Genomic DNA, 21,102 nt, shown 5'->3' with positions numbered 1-21,102 from the left:
ACTTGAAATTGAATAAGTGTACGATACACATAATGTCACACTAAAAGCAAAAGGGTCATCTTCAGCCTGTTGTAAATTACATTGGGCACAGTTCCAACTGAATAGAAATCTTGCTACTTTCACCTGATTTACACCAATACACTGCCAGCTGAATCTGTGAAATCTCCACAGATCATTGAGACATATTTATATCACACAGGAGTTGAGAGATAACGTATCAAAGTAAGTCATGGTGTCTTCTGCACTACACAGCTGTAAATTGATATTTCCCACAAAGTAATTGCATCGCATTTAGAAAAAAAATAATTCAAACAATGAAACCATGGCAAATTATTCAACTTCCTTACATATTGTAGCCCAGAAGCAGTTTATTCTACCTGGAAACAGGACAGAGCTGGGAGTGAAGTTTAACGTTTGCTTCACCATAGCTCTCTGCCATGCATCATCATGAATTTATTCACAGAATTATGCAGCTTTGCTTTTGTCATTGTTGAAATTCAAATACAATGAATGGGACATATTTATTTTTTTCCCTGAATTAAACATAATGTGATGCATTAAGTTCTCATAGCTTTTCTAAGCTTGTTACCTTTTCAGTCCTGTTCGGTTTTATCAGTTGAACCAAACTTAGCTAAGAGCATCTTGTTATTTATATTGAATATCCTTAACATGCACACTTTGTACTTTCCACTAAATTTTACAGAACTTTTATTATTTATTATATAAGGACCGCATGTTGTAGAATTCTCTTATAAGGTGTCCACGACTAGAAAAGTGTTGGGCTGACAGTAAATTTTCCCAAGAGGACGGGCCCAGGGATCATTGAAAGTTATAAGAATTTTAATGATACACCAGTACAAACATTTCAATGATCACAACTACTTGCCCTCAAACTACCCCACAATGCATTGCCAGGAAAATTGAACCAGTGTAATATTATTCATAGGAGTAGTGATGATGGAAGATGGTGTGGGGTGATGTTGGAAATTATCCTGTCTAATCTATGCAGGACATTCTGGCTTGTGTGTTGCCTTAGCATGATCTATGCTGTCAATCAACTGCGAGGATCTGGGAAGAAAGAATTCTTATTAAAGCTTAAGAAATCATTCTAAGAGTGGGTAATGTAGCAGGATCCTCTTTTGAGTCAGTATGGGTGAAAGTCAGGAACAGGAAATGAGCAGTTACTCTATTGGGAGTATTCTATAGGCCCCCTGGTAGCAGCAGTGATACAGAGGAGCAGATTGGGAGGCAGATTTTGGAAAGGTGCAAAAATAGCAGGGTTGTTATCATGGGTGACTTTAACTTCCCTAATATTGATTGGAACCTGATTAGTTCCAAGGGTTTAGATGGGGCAGAGTTTGTTAAGTGTGTCCAGGATGGATTCCTGTCACAGCATGCGATTAGTGGGAATGCCATACTAGATCTAGTACTGGGTAATGAACTGGGTCAGGTCACAAATCTCTCAGTGGGTGAGCATCTTGGGGGCAGTGACCACAGCTCCCTGGCCTTTAGCATTATCATGGAAAAGGATAGCATCAGAGAGGACAGGAAAATTTTTATTTGGGGAAGGGCAAATTATGAGGCTACAAGGCTAGAACTTGCAGGTGTGAATTGGGATGACGTTTTTGCAGGGAAATGTACTATGGACATGTGGTTAATGTTTAGAGATCTCTTGCAGGATGTTAGGGATAAATTTGTCCCGGTGAGAAAGATAAAGAATGGTAGGGTGAAGGAACCATGGGTGACAAGTGAAGTGGAAAATCTAGTCAGGTGGAAGAAGGCAGCATACATGAGGTTTAGGAAGCAAGGATCAGATGGGTCTATTGAGGATATAGGGAATCAAGAAAGGAGCTTAAGAAGGGGCTGAGAAGAGCAAGAAGGGGGCATGAGAAGGCCTTGGCGAGTAGGGTAAAGGAAAACGCCAAGGCATTCTTCAATTATGTGAAGAAAAAAAGGATGACAGGAGTGAAGGTAGGACCAATTAGAGATAAAGATGGGAAGATGTGCCTGGAGGCTGTGGAAATGAGCGAGGTCCTCAATGAATACTTCTCTTCGGTATTCACCAATGAGAGGGAACTTGATGACAGTGAGGACAATATGAGTGAGGTTGATGTTCTGGAGCATGTTGATATTAAGGGAGAGGAAGAGTTGGAGTTGTTAAAATACACTAGGACGTATAAGTCCCCGGGGCCTGACGAAATATTCCCCAGGCTGCTCCACGAGGCGAGGGAAGAGATTGCTGAGATTGCTGAGCCTCTGGCTAGGATCTTTCTGTCCTCGTTGTCCACGGGAATGGTACCGGAGGATTGGAGGGGGGTGTAAGTTGTCCCCCTGTTCAAAAAAAGTAGCAGGGATAGTCCGGGTAATTATAGACCAGTGAGCCTTACGTCTGTGGTGGGAAAGCTGTGCTGGAAAAGATTCTTAGAGATAGGATCTATAGGCATTTAGAGAGTCATGGTCTGATCAGGGACAGTCAGCATGGCTTTGTGAAGGGCAGATTGTGTCTAACAAGCCTGATAGATTTCTTTGAGGAGGCGATCTGGCATATAGATGAGGGTAGAGCAGTGGATGTTATCTATATGGATTTGAGTAAGGCATTTGACAAGGTTCCACACGGTAGGCTTATTCAGAAAGTCAGAAGGCATGGGATCCAGGGAATTTTAGCCAGGTGGATTCAGAATTGGCTTGTCTGCAGAAGGCAGAGGGTGGTGGTGGAGGGAGTACATTCAGATTGGAGGATTGTGACTAGTGGTGTCCCACAAGGATCTGTTCTGGGACCTCTACTTTTCGTGATTTTTATTAACAACCTGGATGTGGGGGTAGAAGGGTGGGTTGGCAAGTTTGCAGACAACACAAAGGTTTATGGTGTTGTAGATAGTGTAGAGGATTGTCGAAGATTGCAAAGAGACATTGATAGGATGCAGAAGTGGGCTGAGAAGTGGCAGATGGAGTTCAACCCGGAGAAGTGTGAGGTGGTACACTTTGGAAGGGCAAACTCCAAGGCAGAGTACAAAGTAAATGGCAGGATACTTGGAAGTGTGGAGGATCAGAGGGATCTGGGGATATATGCCCACAGATCCCTAAAAGTTCCCTCACAGGTAGATAGGGTAGTTAAGAAAGCTTATGGGGTGTTAGCTTTCATAAGTTGAGGGATAGAGTTTAAGAGTCGCGATGTAATGATGCAGCTCTATAAAACTCTGGTTAGGCCACACTTGGAGTACTGTGTCCATTTCTGGTCACCTCACAATAGGAAGGATGTGGAAGCATTAGAAAGGGTACAGAGGAGATTTACCAGGATGCTGCCTGGTTTATAGAGTATGCATTATGATCAGAGATCAAGGGAGCTAGGGCTTTACCCTTTGGAGAGAAGGAGGATGAGAGGAGACATGATAGAGGTGTACAAGATAATGAGAGGAATAGATAGAGTGGATAGCCAGCGCCTCTTCCCCAAGGCACCACTGCTCAGTACAAGAGGACATGGCTTTAAGGTGAGGGGTGGGAAGTTCAAGGGGGATATTAGAGGAAGGTTTTTCACTCAGAGAGTGGTTGGTGCATGGAATGCACTGCCTGAGTCAGTGGTGGAGGCAGATACACTAGTGAAGTTTAAGAGACTACTAGACAGGTATATGGAGGAATTTAAGGTGGGGGGTTATATGGGAGGCAGGGTTTGAGGGTCAGCACAACATTGTGGGCTGAAGGGCCTGTAATGTGCTGTACTATTCTATGTTCTAAGGTGTTCCTTTAACTATAGGATGGGATTGGTTGCAAATCTGCACATTGTTCTCTTTACTAAAAACAGCAAAATGGACACTATGGGGCAGAAACTCTGAGGTACTGGTTTCTGTTCTGTTTTTATCTGCCAAAGTCCTGTTGAGGTTGGAGCAGAATTTTTCATGGAAAATGGGAGAGTTGCACTTGAAATACTATAGCCACAAGGTGAAGATGCATCTGAAGAGAAGATTTATAACAAATGGTGCTTTAATTTAAATAGCTGTTAAAACAATTGAAGTCCAGGGTAAAATATCTTATTAGAAGTAGCATAGTTTATCCCCTCATCTTAACTGTAAACTCTGAAATGTTACTTACACGTTGAATGCCTTTATCCTTTTCCTCACTGTAACTGGTACCAAGAATTTCAAACAGGACATTTGCATTTGTACCATCATCCCTAAAACTGAGCATTCCAGTTAATCCACTCACTTTTCCCTATAAAGAAAAGGCACAATTTGTAGAATTTGAAATTTGAAGTTCACATAAACAGCCAGCATGAAAAATGAGGAAAGAAATTTTGGCATTTATTGGTACTTAGAGGATTTCATTCTATAACAGTGCTTGTCATCTTAGAGAACTATAAAGGGATGGCCATCAATGCCTTGCAACTTGAAGAAGGTCATGGGATATGGTTCTACCTGATAAAAAATGTTTGGTTGCTTGAATATTGGATTTGATGCATATGGCACCACGTGGTGAGCTCAGTACATGAAATCAAAGATGAATGTACGGACTAGTGAATTCTTAATGTCACAAGGAAACGCTATTACAACATTTTACTCAATAGGTTGGGCTAAAGGTACACACATATGTAATCCGTGCTTCACTTCTGAAGTGTAAGTCAATGGAATTGTGTTTTGGAAGCAGAGTACAGTGAACTAATGCTACAACATGCCTGCCTAATTCATGCACCACAGATGGAAATCCCTCACCCAAAATGAAATAAGTGTTTAATTAATGAGGAGAGGAGTGGTGACTTCAGAATATATGCCCGTGGATAAAAGATGATAATAGGTAATTTGCAAAAAAAATCTCTTTTGACTTTGTGGGAATGGATTCTGCTCGATCGGGCCTGACGCCCACAGTCGCTGAATGCTTGCATTCACCTGGACTGGACAAGGAAGACCCATCCTGCTGATCACCTATACCTTTTAGTGAGGCAGCAAAACAACACAGCAGCTGGGCCTCAGGTGGTGTCTGGCAGAGTCCATTACCCATAGAAAATTTCCAACAAACTTTGAAAGGAGTCAAATATGCAGGCAGAACTTTGCCATCTTTCAGAGCTGTCAAAGCTGTTTTAATTCTGAATCAGAAGAGACTTTTGAAAAGTATTACATATGAAACTGTAAAAAAATTAAAATTATAGACATTAGAAGTATGCAAAAATGGCATTCATTTAAATCTCGTTAAAACACTTAAGTATAATCAGTGACAAGTTGGAGTTGCAATGGCTGATTAGGAATGTCAGGTCCAACCAGCCTGCCTATTGCATGGAAGTCAGACTCAACAGTGTGCATATATTGTACTGGAGGAATCTATATCATTGATGACTGGTTATTAATCTGTAAGACTGATTATGTGAAGTCATTGCATGCCTTACCTTCAAGACAATCATCTCATCTTGAATTGTAATATTCTGTTGTCAGTATGGAACACTCTCAGGGTTGACTGGGCTGAGATTACCAGTAATTTTTTTGTGATATGGAGCCTGAGGTGATTTTTGTAGGACAGTCTAATCTTCTGAACAAATCTGCTGAATTTAGTGTTTTTGCCTACAGCCTGGATGCATGCATTATTAAACCGTCATTCAGAGTCGTTTCAGTAATGTGGAATAGAATCAAATATAGGCTAGACAGTTAGGACATTAGTAATCTAATCAGTGATATTGCACAAATCATTGGGTTTATAAAATTCAATTTGACAATTTCCCATAGAGGGATATGAACACAAATATCCTCTAATGCAGACCCAGTATCATCATTCTCTTGATCATAGAATTATACTTCCACAGTTAACACAGCATAATGTTAAAGACACAGCAACATTAAAAAAAACAGATTACCAGGCATAACCGTAAAAGACTCGGTAACTCACTCCTAATCAGAAGACATGCTGTTTGCTGCAAGCAAACATTTTCAAGTCCTTAATCATTTTAAATGCTCTTTCCACTATTGCTTCTCTTTTAAATAGGGGCTTTAGCTTTCTCTAAAAATATCACCATCAAATAGATTTCTAATACTCAGAGCCTGTTTCTGTGCTATGACTCTGTGACTTAACATGTAAGTGATGGACAACGGATAGCTTGGAGGTGCACATGCCCCTACACCTCCTCCTTCACTACCAGTCAGGGCCCCAAACAGTCCTTCCAAGTGAGGTGACACTTCACCTGTCGGGGTCATACACTGTGTCTGGTCTCCAGTGTGGCCTCCTGAATATTGGTGAGACCTAATGTAGATTGGGAGATTGCTTTGGCAAGCACCTACACTCCATCCGCCAGAAAAAGCGGGATCTCCCAATCCTCACCCACTTTAATTCCGCTTCCCATTCCCATTCCGATATGTCTATCTATGGCCTCCTCCACCGTCATGATGAGGCCACACTCAGGTTGGAGGATCAACACCTTATATTCCGTCTAGGTAACCTCAAACCTGATGGCATGAACATCGATTTCTCAAACTTCTGGCAATGCCCCCTCCCCCTTCACCATTCTTCATTCCCTTTTCCCTCTCTCATCTTATCTCCTTGCCTGTCCAAAACCTCCCTCTAATGCTCCTCCTCCCTTTTCTTTCTCCCATGGCCTTCTGTCCTCTTCAATCAGACTCCCGCTTCTTCAGCCCTGTATCTCTTCACCAATCAACTTCCTAGCTCTTTACTTCATCCCTCCCCCTTTAGGTTTCACCTATCACCTTGTGTTTCTCTCTCCCCTCCCCTCCCCACGTTTTAAATCTACTCCTCGACTATTTTCTCCAGTCCTGCCGAAGGGTCTCGGCCCAGAACATCGACACTCTACTCTTTTCCATTGATGCTGCCTGGCCTGCTGAGTTCCTCCAGCATTTTGTGTGTGTTGCTTGGATTTCCAGCATCTCCAGATTTACTCTTGTTTGTGAAAACTTTATACGAAGTCCGTGAGGACTTGAACAATAGAGTTGCCTTCACATTTTTAGGGATTGAGGGGAAGTTTAGATTTGTTGATATGAAATGACACCCATTTTTACTGGAATAAAATTAGTGCAGTTAGGGACAATTTTGGGAGTATTTCTTGCACATTAGAAGCCTGACAGAGAGTAAACTAGAAATAAGATTGTGTCTTTTTACACGCCTGGTATGCACTTAAGGAGGTAAGTCACTTGTACCTGCAAACTTTCTCCATTTTCACTTTGAATGGCTACATTCCTAATTGAATGAATTAGTAAAGAGAGCAAATCGATTTTAACTCTGCTATCTATTGCATACAACTTATACTTATATGGATATAATACTATTGAATTGTGAAATAAAACATGCATAACCTTTTTAATTGCATCAAATGTAGACCTTCCACCTTGCCATGGCTTAGAGTTTTTCCTTATGCATGTCAAACTAGCCATGCTATGCCATTTTCGATCTTCTAGCTTCTTATGGAAGGCATCGGCCAGCAGCAAGACACTGTCATATACATAGAGATTGGAGATCTGCATAGATTAGATCAAAGAATAACTTTCAACTAAAAAAAATTTGAAATGATGAGTTCCCGATACAAGGAAACTGCAGATTAATGAAACTCTTCAGCCAAAGACGAGCATTTAATTTCTCTAATGAATTCTTCCCTGCACATCAATAAAAATTGTGTGAAAATTTATCAATCCTCTGGTGCAGCACATGGATAACACCATAAAGGTCTTTGAGAAGTCTACACCGTGCATTAATAATATCAAATATTTTTACCAACCAGTGCACTCACTAGAAAACTCTCATTAAAACACCTAAAAATCATTATATGGACTTTGGCAATTAGTCAATGTATTAATCAATATTTTGCTTTAAGTGGTTTTATGTGTAATCTGATCTGATTTTTAGTCAAGGTAGCCTCTACATTAAGGCATTATGGAAATATTGATCAATTTAAATTATTTCATGACTGAAGAGACAGGAATTTTGTCTAATCTCAGTGTGTCTAAGATAGTAGATTTTCAACCTTTTAAAAATGTGGTTGCTTCAGAGAGAAAAAAGAACACATGTCAAAAGATAAAATTGATGGGATTTTTCAGCTCCTTTTCCAAACATTTCAAAGCAGCATTCCAATTGCTATACTGATCCTGTCATGATCAAAGCCCCATTTTCTGAAGGCTTCCCGAAGATGCATGCCAGTGAAAAATGAAAAGAGAACAAACATATTAGTACTGGGACTGTCACAGATAAGAGTGACATTAAACATTATAAAATCTAGAATAGTGGAACAAATTGGTGGCTGAAAGTCAAGGTCAAACCTAAGTATGTAAATCTGGAAGGAAAGACTCTTTCCCATTAGACAAATATGGCCTAAAACTATATTTTGTTTTATTTTATTTATTGTAGCATACAATGTAGCATAAGCCCTTCTGGCCCTTTGAGCTCTGCTGCCCTAGTAACCCCCAACAACTTGATTTAACCCTAAACTAATTACTGGACAATTTGCAATAACTAATTCACCTACCCAGTAGGTCTTTGGACTGTGGGAGGAAACCGAAGCAACCCACCGGGAGGACATACAGAGAATCCTTACGAATGACACTGGAATTGAACTCTGAACTCTGACACCCTGAGCTGTAATAGCATTGTGCTAACCGCAGCACTACCATGGCACCAAAGAGATTTTATTCTATTGGCCCACAAAAGCAGACAGATGGGAGGGAAATAGGTTTGGAACTTTCAACCCATCTTTCAAATGTATTTGTAAATAATCAGAAAAGGAAAAGCAGTTCCAGAGGAAGTTCTGATTTCAGGCTGTGAAGCAAGAGCAATGTTCATTATCCGTATTTTATCCACCCTTGATAATCACTTGAAATACAAGAACATGACTTCAGCAAGACCAGGTGGAGGGTAAGGCTGCTGAGTCATCTTTGATAGTGAAACTCAGACTTTAGAAGTTGGAGCCAAGGTATAACAAACAGCAAGAAGAGGCTGAGTAAGTAACGGAGGTGAGTGCAAAACTTAAAGGTTTTAGAGAGAATGCACAGCTAAGAACAGGTAAGCTTTTGTTTTTGTCTGTAGATCTTTAGTCCTTACTTCAGTGTAGGCAGGATGGTTAAGGTGGTGGAATGCTGCTCCTCTGGGAGTGGGGTTTCAGATACCCAACAGTCTCCCTCGTGACTACATCTGTAGGAAGTCCAAATTCAGCTCTTGACCGATAAGATCAAGGAACTGGAGCTGGATGTATTCCAGACCATCCAAGAGGCTGAAAACCTCATAGATGAAACTTTTACTGAGTTGGTCACACCCAGAGTGCAGGTTTCAGGCAGTAAATGAGTGATCACCAGGAGAACTAAAGGGATTAAGCAGTTAGTGCAGGGATCCCCAGTGGTCAGTCCCCTCAGCAACAAGTATATCCCTTTGGATACTGCTGATGTTATGACCTATCAGGGCACAGTACCAGAAACTGGGCCGGTAGCACCGTGGCCGGCTCTGAGACTCAGCAGGGAGTAGATAAAGTCAGGTAGAGCAATAGTGAAGGAGACTTGATAGTTAGGGGGATGGACAGGAGATTCTGTAGCTACAAAAGAGATAGCAGGATGGTGTGTTGCCTCCGAGGTGCTTAAGGTCCAGGATGTCTCAAAGCAGCTACAGAATACTCTCAAGAAGAAGAGTGAGCAGCCAGATGTTGTGATGCACATCGGCACCAATGCCAGGAACAGAAAGGGGGAAGAGGTCCTTCACACAGAGTATAGCGAGTTAGAAAAGAGACTGAAGAGCAGGAATTCCAAGGTAATCTCTGGATATCTCCCAGTACCATGTGCTAGTCAGGACAGGACTAGGATGATAGTACAGATGAATGAGTGAATGTGGAACTGGAGCAGGGGCAGCATTTCAGCCTCTTAGATTATTTGAATCTCTTCTGGGGCAGGAGTGACCTGTGCAAGAAGGACGGGTTGCTCCTAAACAGAAGGAGAACCAATAGCCTGGCCGGGTGTTTAGCTGGTGCTGCTTGAGAATGTTTAAGCTGGTTTGGTAGGGGGTGAGAACCAATACACTATGTCAGAAATTGGAAGGATGGAGAGGAAGGTAAATACCAGGGCCAGTGACAGATGATAGGAACAAGTAATAGTTATAGAAGCAATAATAATAGATATAGGTATATAACTGGAGTTAATAGTAATAGGAGCAAAGTAATAGATATGATGGGACAGATAGTTCGAAGTGTGTGTATTTTAATGCTAGGAGTATTATTGTCATGAGGCCTGTTGGCCTCTGCAGCTTTCCATTGAGTGCTGGGCCGGTAGGTTTCTTGAACACCTAAATTTACTAATTGTTGTCTGAAGTAGAGTTGTTAAGCCCACATGCTTTCTGTTTAACCTTGTCAAGTTAATTGAGACTGGCGCTGGTTTTCTGCATTCTATGGTTATTGAATTTGGACTCTTGATTAGCGCTGATAGTGTAGTCCTTGTGTTTGTGGAGGATGATTTGTCTCGCACTTTCGCCCGGTCATGTTACCGATGCTCTGTTAGTATTCCTATGTATAACTTTTGTTTCCATCTCTTCATGGGGAGTTTGCCATTCCTCCGCCCTTGGGTTGAGTCATTGCCAGCGCTCTCTGTGACAGAGTCTGCCATTCCTCTGCAACTGGGTCCAGTCCTGCCAGAGTACACTGTGACACTTAAGGGCAAACGTGAAGAACTTAGAACATGGATAAGTACATGCAATGATAATGCTTGGCCATTACAGAGACATAGTTGAAAGACAGGCAGGAATGGGTGTTTAATGTTCTAAGGTTTTGATATTTTAAAAAAGATAGATAGGGAAGTAAAAGAGGTGGGGGAGTTGCACTACTAATCAGAGACAATATCAGAGCTACACTCAGAGGGGGCATAATGGAGGACTCATCCACTGAGTCTATATAGGTAAGACTCAAAAATAGGGAGGGTGCAATCTTTCTGATGGAATTGTACTCCAGGCCCCCAACCCCCCAACAGCCATCCAAACATCAAGGAATATACAGGGAGTTTAACGAGAAACAACAGGGTTGTTGCATGGGAGACTTTAAGTTCCCTAATATAAACTGGGACCTTCTGAGCACAGTGCAAGAGGCTTGCTATATAGACTGTACATCAGGAGAAAGATGATAACTAGGGAGAGGGTAGGACCAGCAAGGATAAAAGGGGGAACACGAGCTTGGATGCAGAGGATGTGAGTGAGGTCCTTAATAAGTACGTTATATCAGTATTCACTAAGGAGAAAGCCATGGATGATAGGGAGATCAGCAGCAAAAGTATTAATATGCTAGGGTATTTCAAAGTAAAGGAGGAGGTGGTGTTGGGTCTCTTAAAGAGCATTAAGATGGATAAGTCCAAGCTATTAAGAGAGATAAGTGAAGAGATTGGTGCAGCTTTGACCAATATCTTTGTGTCCTCTCTAGCCACAGATGAGATTCCCGAGGACAAATGGTTAGCTAAAGTTGTTCCATTATTCAGGAAGGGAACCAAGGACAGTCCTGGAAACTATAGACTGGTGAGTATTACAGCAGTGGTGGGGAAGATACTGAAAGTAATTCTTTGGGATCGGATTCATGAGCATTTGGAAAAACATGGTTTAATTAGGGAGAGCCAGCATGGCTTTGCGCGGGGCAAGTTATGTCTGATTAACTTGATTGTGTTTTTTGATGATGTGACAAGGGTGATTAATGAAGGTAGAGCTATGGACGTTGTCTACCTGGACTTTAGTAAGGCACTAGACAAAATCCCTTATGGCAGGCTCATCCAGAAGATTAAGATGCATGGTGAATTGGCCATTTTTGAATTCAGAACTGGCTTGCTAAAAGAAACTAGAGGGTAGTGCTGAAGGGTCTTATTTTAGCTGGAGGTCTATAATTAGTGCTGTTCTACAGGGATCTGTACTGGGACCTCTGCTGTTTGTTATGTATATAAATGACCTGGATGAAAATGTAGATGAGTGGGTTTGTAAGTTTGCAGATGATAGCAAATTGATGGCTTTATTGTTTTATGGTAGATGACAGGCAAAGAATAGATATAGATCAGTTGCAGATACAGGTGGAAGAAATGTGAAGTTTTGCTCATTGGTAGGTAAAAGTTAAAGAGACAGTACACTGTTAAGGGCTGGACCCTTAACATTGTTGAGGAGTAGAGGAATCTTGGGATCCAAGATCATAGCTCCCTGAAAGTGGCTACACAGTTTTAAAGGGTGATTAAGAAGGCATATGGCATGCTTGCATTTATTAGTTGAGGCATTGAGTTCAAAAGTCAGATAGCTATGTTGCAGCTGTATAAAACTCTATTTTGGCCACATCTGAACAGAACTGATCGCCCCATTCTAGGAAGGATGACAAGACTTTAGATAGGGTGCAGAAGAAGCTGTTAGGTAAACTGCCTTGTTGGCTCTCAATACCTCTCTCTGTAACTGAGTCTGGACTTCTTAACAGACAAGTCACAGTTAGCCTGTGTTGGCAGGAACACTGGTGCCCTCAGGGTTTCATGCTCAGTCTACTACTGTTCATGTTGGCCTCATCAACAACGATGATGACACAGCATACAGACAGGAGATAGAGCAGCTGGTAGAATGGTGAGAGCACAACAACTTGAGATTAAATGTGGACAAGACCAACGAGATGATTGTGGACTTTAGGAAGGTGCAGGCTGATTAATCCTCACTGCACATATACTGCTCCTCCATGGAGAGAATCAGGAGCAGCACGTTTCTGGGAGGGCACATAATGGATGATCTCATGCACCAGCTCTTGGTCATGAAAACACAGAAGCATCTCTGTTTCCTAAAGCGAATATAACACGTGAGGCTCCCCTTCTCCCCTCTCCCATCATTTCAACCAATTTTTACAGGAGCACCATCCTGTTCAGCTCTATCACCATCAGGTATGGAAATTGCAAGGCATCTGACCACATATCCCTACAAAGGACAGAGAGAACCGCTGAGAGGATCATCAGAGTCTCTCTTCCACCCATCAGAAATATTTATCAGAAGCGCTACATTCTCAGGGCCTTTTGCATTGTCAGTGCTCCCTCCCATCTGTCCAACAGTTTCTTTGACCTCCTACCATTAGGAAAGAGGAACCATAGCAATAGGACAAGAACTGTTAGATTGGGAAACAGTTTCTTCCCCCAGGCCGTAAGACTAACCCCCTGCCATCACCTATTTCATCACGCATGAAGTGCCATTAGCATTATAATGTTTGCTTTTTAACTTGTGTCACCTTATTATCTGTTAACTTACTTGTGGTAATATTACCTTACATGTTACGTGCGTGAGTTACATGTACTGTGTTGTGCACCTTGGTCTGGAGGAACATTGTTTTGTTTGGTAGTATATAGGTGTATGATTGAATGACGATAAACTGAACTTCAACTTGAAGAGGTTTACCAGGACGCTGCCTGGATTAGAGGGGATATGCCATAACAAAGAGGTTGGGCAAACTTGGGTTGCTTTCTCTGGAGCAGCAGAGGCTGAGGGGAGATCTCATTGAGATTTATTAGCTTATGGAGGCATAGATGGTGTAGACAGTATTGTTTTCCTAGGGTTGAAATGTCTAAAACCAGAGGCACACGTTTAAGGTGAAAGGGGCTAATTTCAAATGTGATGTGAGGGACAAGTTTTTTTTTCCACAAAGAGTGGGGGATACCAGGAGTGGTGGTAAAGGCAAATACATTATGGACTTCTAAGAGACGCTTAGGAAGGCACACGAATGTGAAGAAAATGGCAGAATTTGGACATTTGATTGCTAATTTATTTGACATGGCACAACACTGTGGGCCAAAGGGCCTGTTCCTGTACTGTAATGTTCCAAGTTCTATGTTGTGAAGATTCGGCGTGACATCTAAAACTCTGACAAACTTCTACAGATGTGTGGTGGAGAGTATATTGACTGGCTGCATCACAGCCTGGTATGGAAACACCAATGCTTTTGAACAGAAATCCCAGAAAAAGTAGTGTAAATGGTCCAATCCATCATGGGTAAAGTCCGCAACACTATTGAGCACAAATGTTCCCACAGTCTATGGACTCACTTTCAAAGACTCTTCATCTCATGTTCTTGATATTTATTGGTTATTTATTTATTATTATTTCTTTGTTTTTATATTTGCAGTTTGTTGTTTTTTGCACATTGGTTGAATGCCCTGTTGGTGCAGTCATTTATTGATTCTATTATGGATATAATGAGTGTGCCCAGAAGAAAGATGAATCTCAGGGTAGTGTATGGTGACATATATGGACTTTGATAATAAATTTACTTTGAGCATTGAACTTTCTTTGTTAACATGGGAAGTAAGAGCAACAATTCATCTTGAGTTATCTGGTCTTGGTTTCCACACTGTTTTCCCACAATTAACCATGCTTTTCTCCTGTAAACTAAAAAAAAACAATCTGATGACTTCAGCTTTGAATATATTCAGTGGTTCACCCTTCACAACCTTTCGGGGCAAACAACTCCAATGGTTCCTGAGCTCAGAGAAGAAATTTCTTTTCACCCATTCTACTTGCCAGTTCATGTGCTCAACATCAACCCTGTCAATTCCCCTTGGAAATGCAAATGATTTGACAAAATCACCATTCACCCTTCCACACTCTGAAGGATAAAAAAAAAACAGCCTGCTCAATTGTTTGTCAAAAAATCAAACCCTTCCCATGGAGAAACAATTGTTCCACACTATCTCCATTGAGACTATATTCATCCTTCAATAAGAAGACCTAAACTATCCAGAGCATTTCAGATGTAGTTTCATTGAATTCAGCATTCACAATATCTTGCATCTTTTTATACTTCATTGTCTTTTTAATAAATGCCAACATTCTACTTGTCTTACCAATTATTTGATGCATTTTCAGACTAATCTTCATTCCATGCACGAGATATCCAGATGTCAAGTGCCACAACATTCTTGAGTCTCTTTCATTTAAAACAATACAGTTTTACTATTTCTCCTACCAAAGTGGATCATTCATGTTTCCCTCAGTGTACTGTGCCTGTCATTTTGACCTATTCATGTAACTTCTCTATGTCACTTTGCAAATTGTTTTGATTGGAAATTACTTTGTGCTTTTTTGTGGGTATATCATGTATAAAAAGCAAAATTTATTGATTTTCAGTATTTTTATGGATTCTTGGTGAAAGCCCAGAAGTGCCTACTTGGATCATGCAACTCATTGACAGCATACAAATGAGAATTAAACAAAATACGAGCAACGTCCTTCTCGCATGGCTTGCCAATTATCTACTGAAGTTAAGTCATTCCTAATATGTATGGGCCAACGAAGTAAAAAAAAGAAAATAAAGTACTATATATAGGGAAAAAAAGCAGGCAACAAATGCTCCTTAAGTATTACTGAGATGACAACTACTTAATTTGAACACCTACTAGCTCTCAGTTTCAGTCTGTATTCAGTTTATAGCAGAGGACAGATTCTAGTTTTTTGTGTCTTTACTAACGTTATGTGAGCTTTAAGATACTACGATTAATGTATGATCCAGACAATAAAACAAACACATCAGCAGTTTATCATTCTAAAATTTGAGCAAAGGAAAACTTCAAAAGTGTGTAAAAATGTCAAAGGAATTTATATGTCTTAATATTTTCCTTTAAAAGTTAATTTGTCAAAATTCTTGTTTTCCTTTCTACAAATGTTTCCACACTTCTACCTTCCAAGATTTGCAGCATTTTGCCTTTTCAATGAATTATTTGATTTTATTTTCTTATTATCTATTAACTTATTTCATCTGAAACATATACATATAAATCTAGTCTTTCAAAGTAACACAATAAAAAACTTCACAAATAGCAAAAATATCTTTTAACTTTTGTGAATCCAGACTTCAAAAACATTTTATCCAAAAAAAATTCATTCTTGTTTTAATTTTTTACAGGTTAATGTAACAAAACTGTAATAAAACTCAAAAATGACATGATCTCTAAACTGATTTTGTTAGCGCACGGAAAAGCATGCTTCATATAGCCAATAAAGGGATGGTATCGATTTTGTGGTTACTGATAAATAATGATGTATATTGTGGCTAAAACTGCAGATCATCTTCTCAATTGTGTTTTGCCATGTCAAATTAACTTTAAAAATGTCCTCTATAGTGAATGGCTTCATCAAGCGTCCATGCATTTTGTACTTAATTACTAGATCTTTATCATTCAAATGCCCCAAGTATGTTGCATTTCATGGGTTTTTAAAGCAGGTTTACAAGCAAATCTGAAGCAGGAAAGAAGTTTCCAAGTGGGTTATGCACTACAGTATAAATTCAATCCCATAAGTACTAACTAATTATGTTGTCTTTCATTTCCTTCCTCCTTTACTAAGACACTGTATAATTTTTCTTTGTCCACGTACAGCTGATAGAACATCTGCCAGTCTTTGTAACAGGCTGAAACAAGGCATCTAGATATAGACCAACCACGATGCTCTCTGAAATACATACATAGCAAATTTTTTTGTGCATCATTTCCACATAGACTTTGAAGGCAATGAGAATGCTGGCATAATTGCCAAGAAATTGCACCAGTTTTATCCTAGTATATAAGCATTTATATTGCTGCTGGCCTGAAAATGACAGAAAATGGACTGTTTTTTAATTCATTGTACCTAGTGTCAAACTCTGAATAAAACCTATCTTGTGAAGCTTCACTCAAGTCCTTTTAAGGGCAAAAATACAACTGAATTAAGAATTCATTTAAATAATCCACAACTATTTTGAGATCTTATTAAGATTATTTAATACATGCATGAGTATTAAAATAATGTGGAAATTGCATGAAAATCACCATCATAAGGAATTATGGAAGAGAAGTTATTTTTTGATCCCAGAGCTATAGGTGCAAAGAAGAATGCTGCTCACTTTCAGAAATTCAGCACCTGTCTCTGCAGTCAGGGCCCTGATTCAGTCGTTCCTTCTGTAAAACTCCTCCAGGCCCATACAACTCTTGTAATCATATCACAATTCAAACCTTATCCTATGATTTTCATGGTTCTTTGACTTTTCACACAAATAAATCTTCCTTTATATTCTTTGAATGTAAATCATTTATCTATCAGTCTTTTCAGCTTAAAATAGTAACATCTGAAAATATACACATGCACATTCAATCAGGCCAGCTTTAAATATTTTTCAGAATATTAATTTGCTTTTCATACAGTATAATATAATTTTCACAGCGAGTTAGTTTCATTTTCATCTAAATTCTATATTGCCTAAAGAGAAACATTATTAAAATACTTTAGCTAAATCTTCTACCTCCATATGCTGCGTGAAGGGGTCTTTAGGATTACACATCACTGAAGAAAACCTATGATTGCTTCTTAGACAGTACTGGCTCTTGCTTTCTGACAGAGGGAAAGTTTGCCGAATGACAGTCAATCTTCCAGTCAATCTTCTTGCTAGTTCCCGAATATCTGCATCATTTATTTCCTTAAGTTAACAAAGAATGACAAATTAGTTAATTGTTCTTAAAAGCAATAACATTTATAATTCAGTCATACATATGTTTTTGATACAGAAAGGTTTGGGCTTGAAGCACAGTTGAAGTTTCCAATGATGGTATCCAATGCGGTACCTAATTAGTGCCCCCCCCCCCGACACCCTGCCCAGAGTGTGTTAGAATTTCTAAACATAATTATAGCGGTCATGAATTCATGCTTGCCAATTACTTGGAACACTTTCTGAGTAAGATGAGTAGAATTGAAAAGGAAGAATCATTGTATGTGATGTTTTTGGATTTCAGAATGCTTTTGATAAAGTTGTATGCAGGACGATGGTTAACAATGTCAGACTCCATGGAATTCAGGGTAAGGCATGAGTTGGAATGAGAATTAGTTATCAAGCACAACTCCAAGAGTGGGAGTTAAATAGAACCTTTTTCATGTTGGCAGGCTGCAACGAGTAGGGATCCTTATCTGTACTAAACCTATTCACAATCTACGTCAACGACTTGGGTGAGGAGACCAAATGTCAAATTTCAAAATTTGCTGATGATGCAGAACCTAGTTGAATTGTGAGGAAGGGTAAGAGCATAAAAAAGCCTTCAATGAGATGTAGATAAGCTAAGCGAAAAAGCAAAAACATGTCAGAGGGAATATAATGTAGAAAAATGTAAAGTCTCAAAGATGCACAAAACAAAAAGGCAGAGTATCTTTAAATTGGTGAACGTGGATGGTGATAGGCACCTGGGTATTCCTGTTGCACACATATCAGTGTAAACATACAGGTGAAGTGAGCAGTCAGGAAGAAAGTCTGAATTTTGGCATTTTCCATCTTAGATAACTGTGCAGGATTAGCTATAGAGTTTATTCCAAACTGAGACTGAGATACTGATGGATTTCCAGATATTAAGGTAATCAAGGAATATGAGGATAATGCAAGAAAATGTTTTAGGAGGTGATCCTGATGAACAGTGCACTTGAAGAGCATATTTCTCATGTTCTTATTTTATGTGCAAATGTTCTAATATGTTTTTATGTCTATCAAGTGTAAGTGATTATGGTACCATACTAGTAGTAATAGTACTTTGCTAAACAGAGATTATCCTCAGATTCTCGAAACAACACAATAGTTTGCTTGCATTTATTCCGTACAAACAATAACAAACATAACCAATAAATCTGAAACTAAAGATTAACATTGAACTGGAAAAAGAATGGACCATTGTGGAGAAGCTACTTTTCTATTGTTTCTATTTGCCAGTGATTGGAACATAAATCAAATCCAATACTGAAGTAGCCAACCTGGCTCTTAAAAAAAGTCAGGCCACTGGATTATATAGGCAGATTCATTCATCTTCAGGTGCAGACTAAATGGGCTAGCTGTGTGTTCAGAAATGTTTCAAGAGTGAAAAATCACCTTTTTATCTGCTATTTAGCATTATTATGTTGGAATCCAAGGCTGAAGGCAGATATTGTCTTATTTAATGAATATATTGCACTCAGTCACAGTTACTGTCAAGATCAACTGAAACAGGTAGCTTTGAATGGAGCGATTGTAATGAGTTGTAATGACATTTTCAGATGAGAAAATTATTTTGCAGCTTTTAGGGGAACACTTCAAATACCTCTTAGATTGTTTCTGACTATATCTGGTAGATTGATGATCAGGTGACCATCTCACACCACAAAGGATTTATTAATAATAAAACAAATCATTCTCTATTTTTTAAAAGACAAAGTTGCAATATCATTTGAGAATATTGATATGCAAATTTAGACTATTTAGGGTAATGCATTGCACCTCCATGGTTATCTGCTCATTACTGCTGCTAAGGTGTGTCTAGATGACATGCTTATCATAGATACAGAAAACCTCTTCTCCTTTCCGCCTCCTCTTCGAGGCATTCAGTGCCATGTCCAATATCCATCTTGCATCATTCTTGTTTACCTGGACAAATTCAGATCCTGCTTTATGGAACTGGGTGCAGCAATAATGCAGTTTGCCTTTATAAAGGATAGGCAAGCTTAAAGCAGTGCTGATGCTAGCAAGTTAAGAAGCATGCATCCCTTTAACTTTTGCCGTTAGCCTTGACTTCAAACAAAATTTATTTTCATAATGACTGCAGCAAGACAGCATGGAATTGGCAGGCTGCCTGCACTGCAATTAACTGGCAGAGGTTAGTGATACGTGCTTTAGTTCCAGAGAATATCCAATTCAACTCCCAATGTGTCACAGCTAGTTCTAGCTTGCAGTGCTCTATAAAAGTTCTCCAAACAAATATCTGCACTTGGGTGTTTCAAAGTGCTAAATGTAGATGCTGTGAGATTCATAAATCAGAATCATCATTTAGTACTAACGCAACTGAGACCACAAAGCAACTAATCACTATTGTAGTTGCTTATGTTTTAATATGCCGATCTCTGCATTCGTCTCTCCTATTTTCAAAAAGACATTATTTGAATCCTGTCTCTAAGAATATGAGAACGTGCCACAGTTTGTACGACAGAAGCAGATCAACAGTCATGGAATCACATACATGAGAAATTCTGCAGTTGCTGGAAATCCAAAGCAACACACACAAAATGCTGGGCAAACTCTGCAGGTTAGGCAGCGTCAATGGAAGTGAATTAGCAGTGGACACTTTGGGCCAAGACCCTTCTTCAGGACTGGAAATGAAGATGGAAGATGCCAGAAAAAAAGCTGGGGGGAGGGGAAGGAGGATAGCTAGTTGATAGGTGAAGCCAGGTGGGTAGGAAAAATAAAGGGCTGGACAGGAGAATGGACAATAGGAGAAAGGGAAGGAGGAAGGGGCCCAGGGGAGTTGGTAGGCAGGTAAGAGGCCTGAGTAGAAGAAGGGAGGTTGATATGGCATTGACAAAAGGCATTTAGCACGTCTGATTGTGCCATCTAACAAGTCCCACAGCCCTCTGTTTCCCATAGGCTACATATTATTTTCCTCCTTGAGTATAGATTGAACTTAAATTTAATATTAACAGGCGGGAGGAGAAGATGGCGACGCGCCTGTGTGTGCACGGCCCTCTGGTGAAAAATGATATTGTATTTGTTAAGTAGGGGCCGTGGACAATTCTGATTTGATGGAGAATGGATGTGAAAGCACAGAGGAACATTTGGAGAAATTTCTGAAACGCCTGTTCACTGCTGTCGTTACTAAGTGGTTGGGAATCTTTCGGACGGTAGGCCTCAAAATCCCCGGCCTTGCCTGCTTTTAGCGACCGAGAAGGAGTTCGAATCGTTCGGACAGAGATGGCGCTCAGTACTCGGTGTCGGACAGCTGATCAGAGCTCAAAGTTTTCGGATGACTCAGAGTCGGATTGTGGTTGTCATGGCAGGGAGAGTTTTTCTTCCTTCTCCTGTCTGCGTGAGATGTGGGACATTTGAGAAACTTTGAACTTTACTGTGCTCATGGACTTCTTCAACAAGTTATGGTATTGTTACACTGTTTGTAACAACATGTTATAATTATGTGGTTTTGTCAGTTTTTTCAGTCTTGGTTTGTCCTGTGTTTTGTGATATCACAACGGAGGAAATAATGTATCATTTCTTAATGCATGCATTACTAAATGACAATAAAAGAGGACTACGTGTCTTCATAATTAAATATGTAATTACCACCATGCAGTCTGTTGTTGATCAATGTGATGATAGGAAGTGAGAGGTATAATTTAAGAAGAACATTAAGTTGAGTCCTAAGA

At 39.8% G+C, this 21,102-nt stretch overlaps 1 protein-coding gene across 1 annotated transcript in view; it reads right to left on the bottom strand.

The window, feature by feature from the left end:
- Positions 1-21,102, bottom strand: part of LOC134348912 (glutamate receptor ionotropic, delta-2-like) — a 595,898-nt gene that overhangs the window by 143,686 nt on the left and 431,110 nt on the right. The window contains exons 6-8 of the mRNA XM_063052714.1: positions 17,204-17,377; positions 7,281-7,442; positions 4,087-4,206 (exon numbers count right to left, since the gene is read on the bottom strand). Coding sequence (XP_062908784.1) covers positions 4,087-4,206; positions 7,281-7,442; positions 17,204-17,377 — 456 coding nt within the window. The remainder of the gene's footprint in view (positions 1-4,086; positions 4,207-7,280; positions 7,443-17,203; positions 17,378-21,102) is intronic.

The sequence above is a fragment of the Mobula hypostoma genome, chromosome 7 (assembly GCF_963921235.1).
Source record: "Mobula hypostoma chromosome 7, sMobHyp1.1, whole genome shotgun sequence".
NCBI classification, from domain to species: Eukaryota; Metazoa; Chordata; class Chondrichthyes; order Myliobatiformes; family Myliobatidae; genus Mobula; species Mobula hypostoma.
This window is presented reverse-complemented; position numbering and strand designations above follow the sequence as displayed.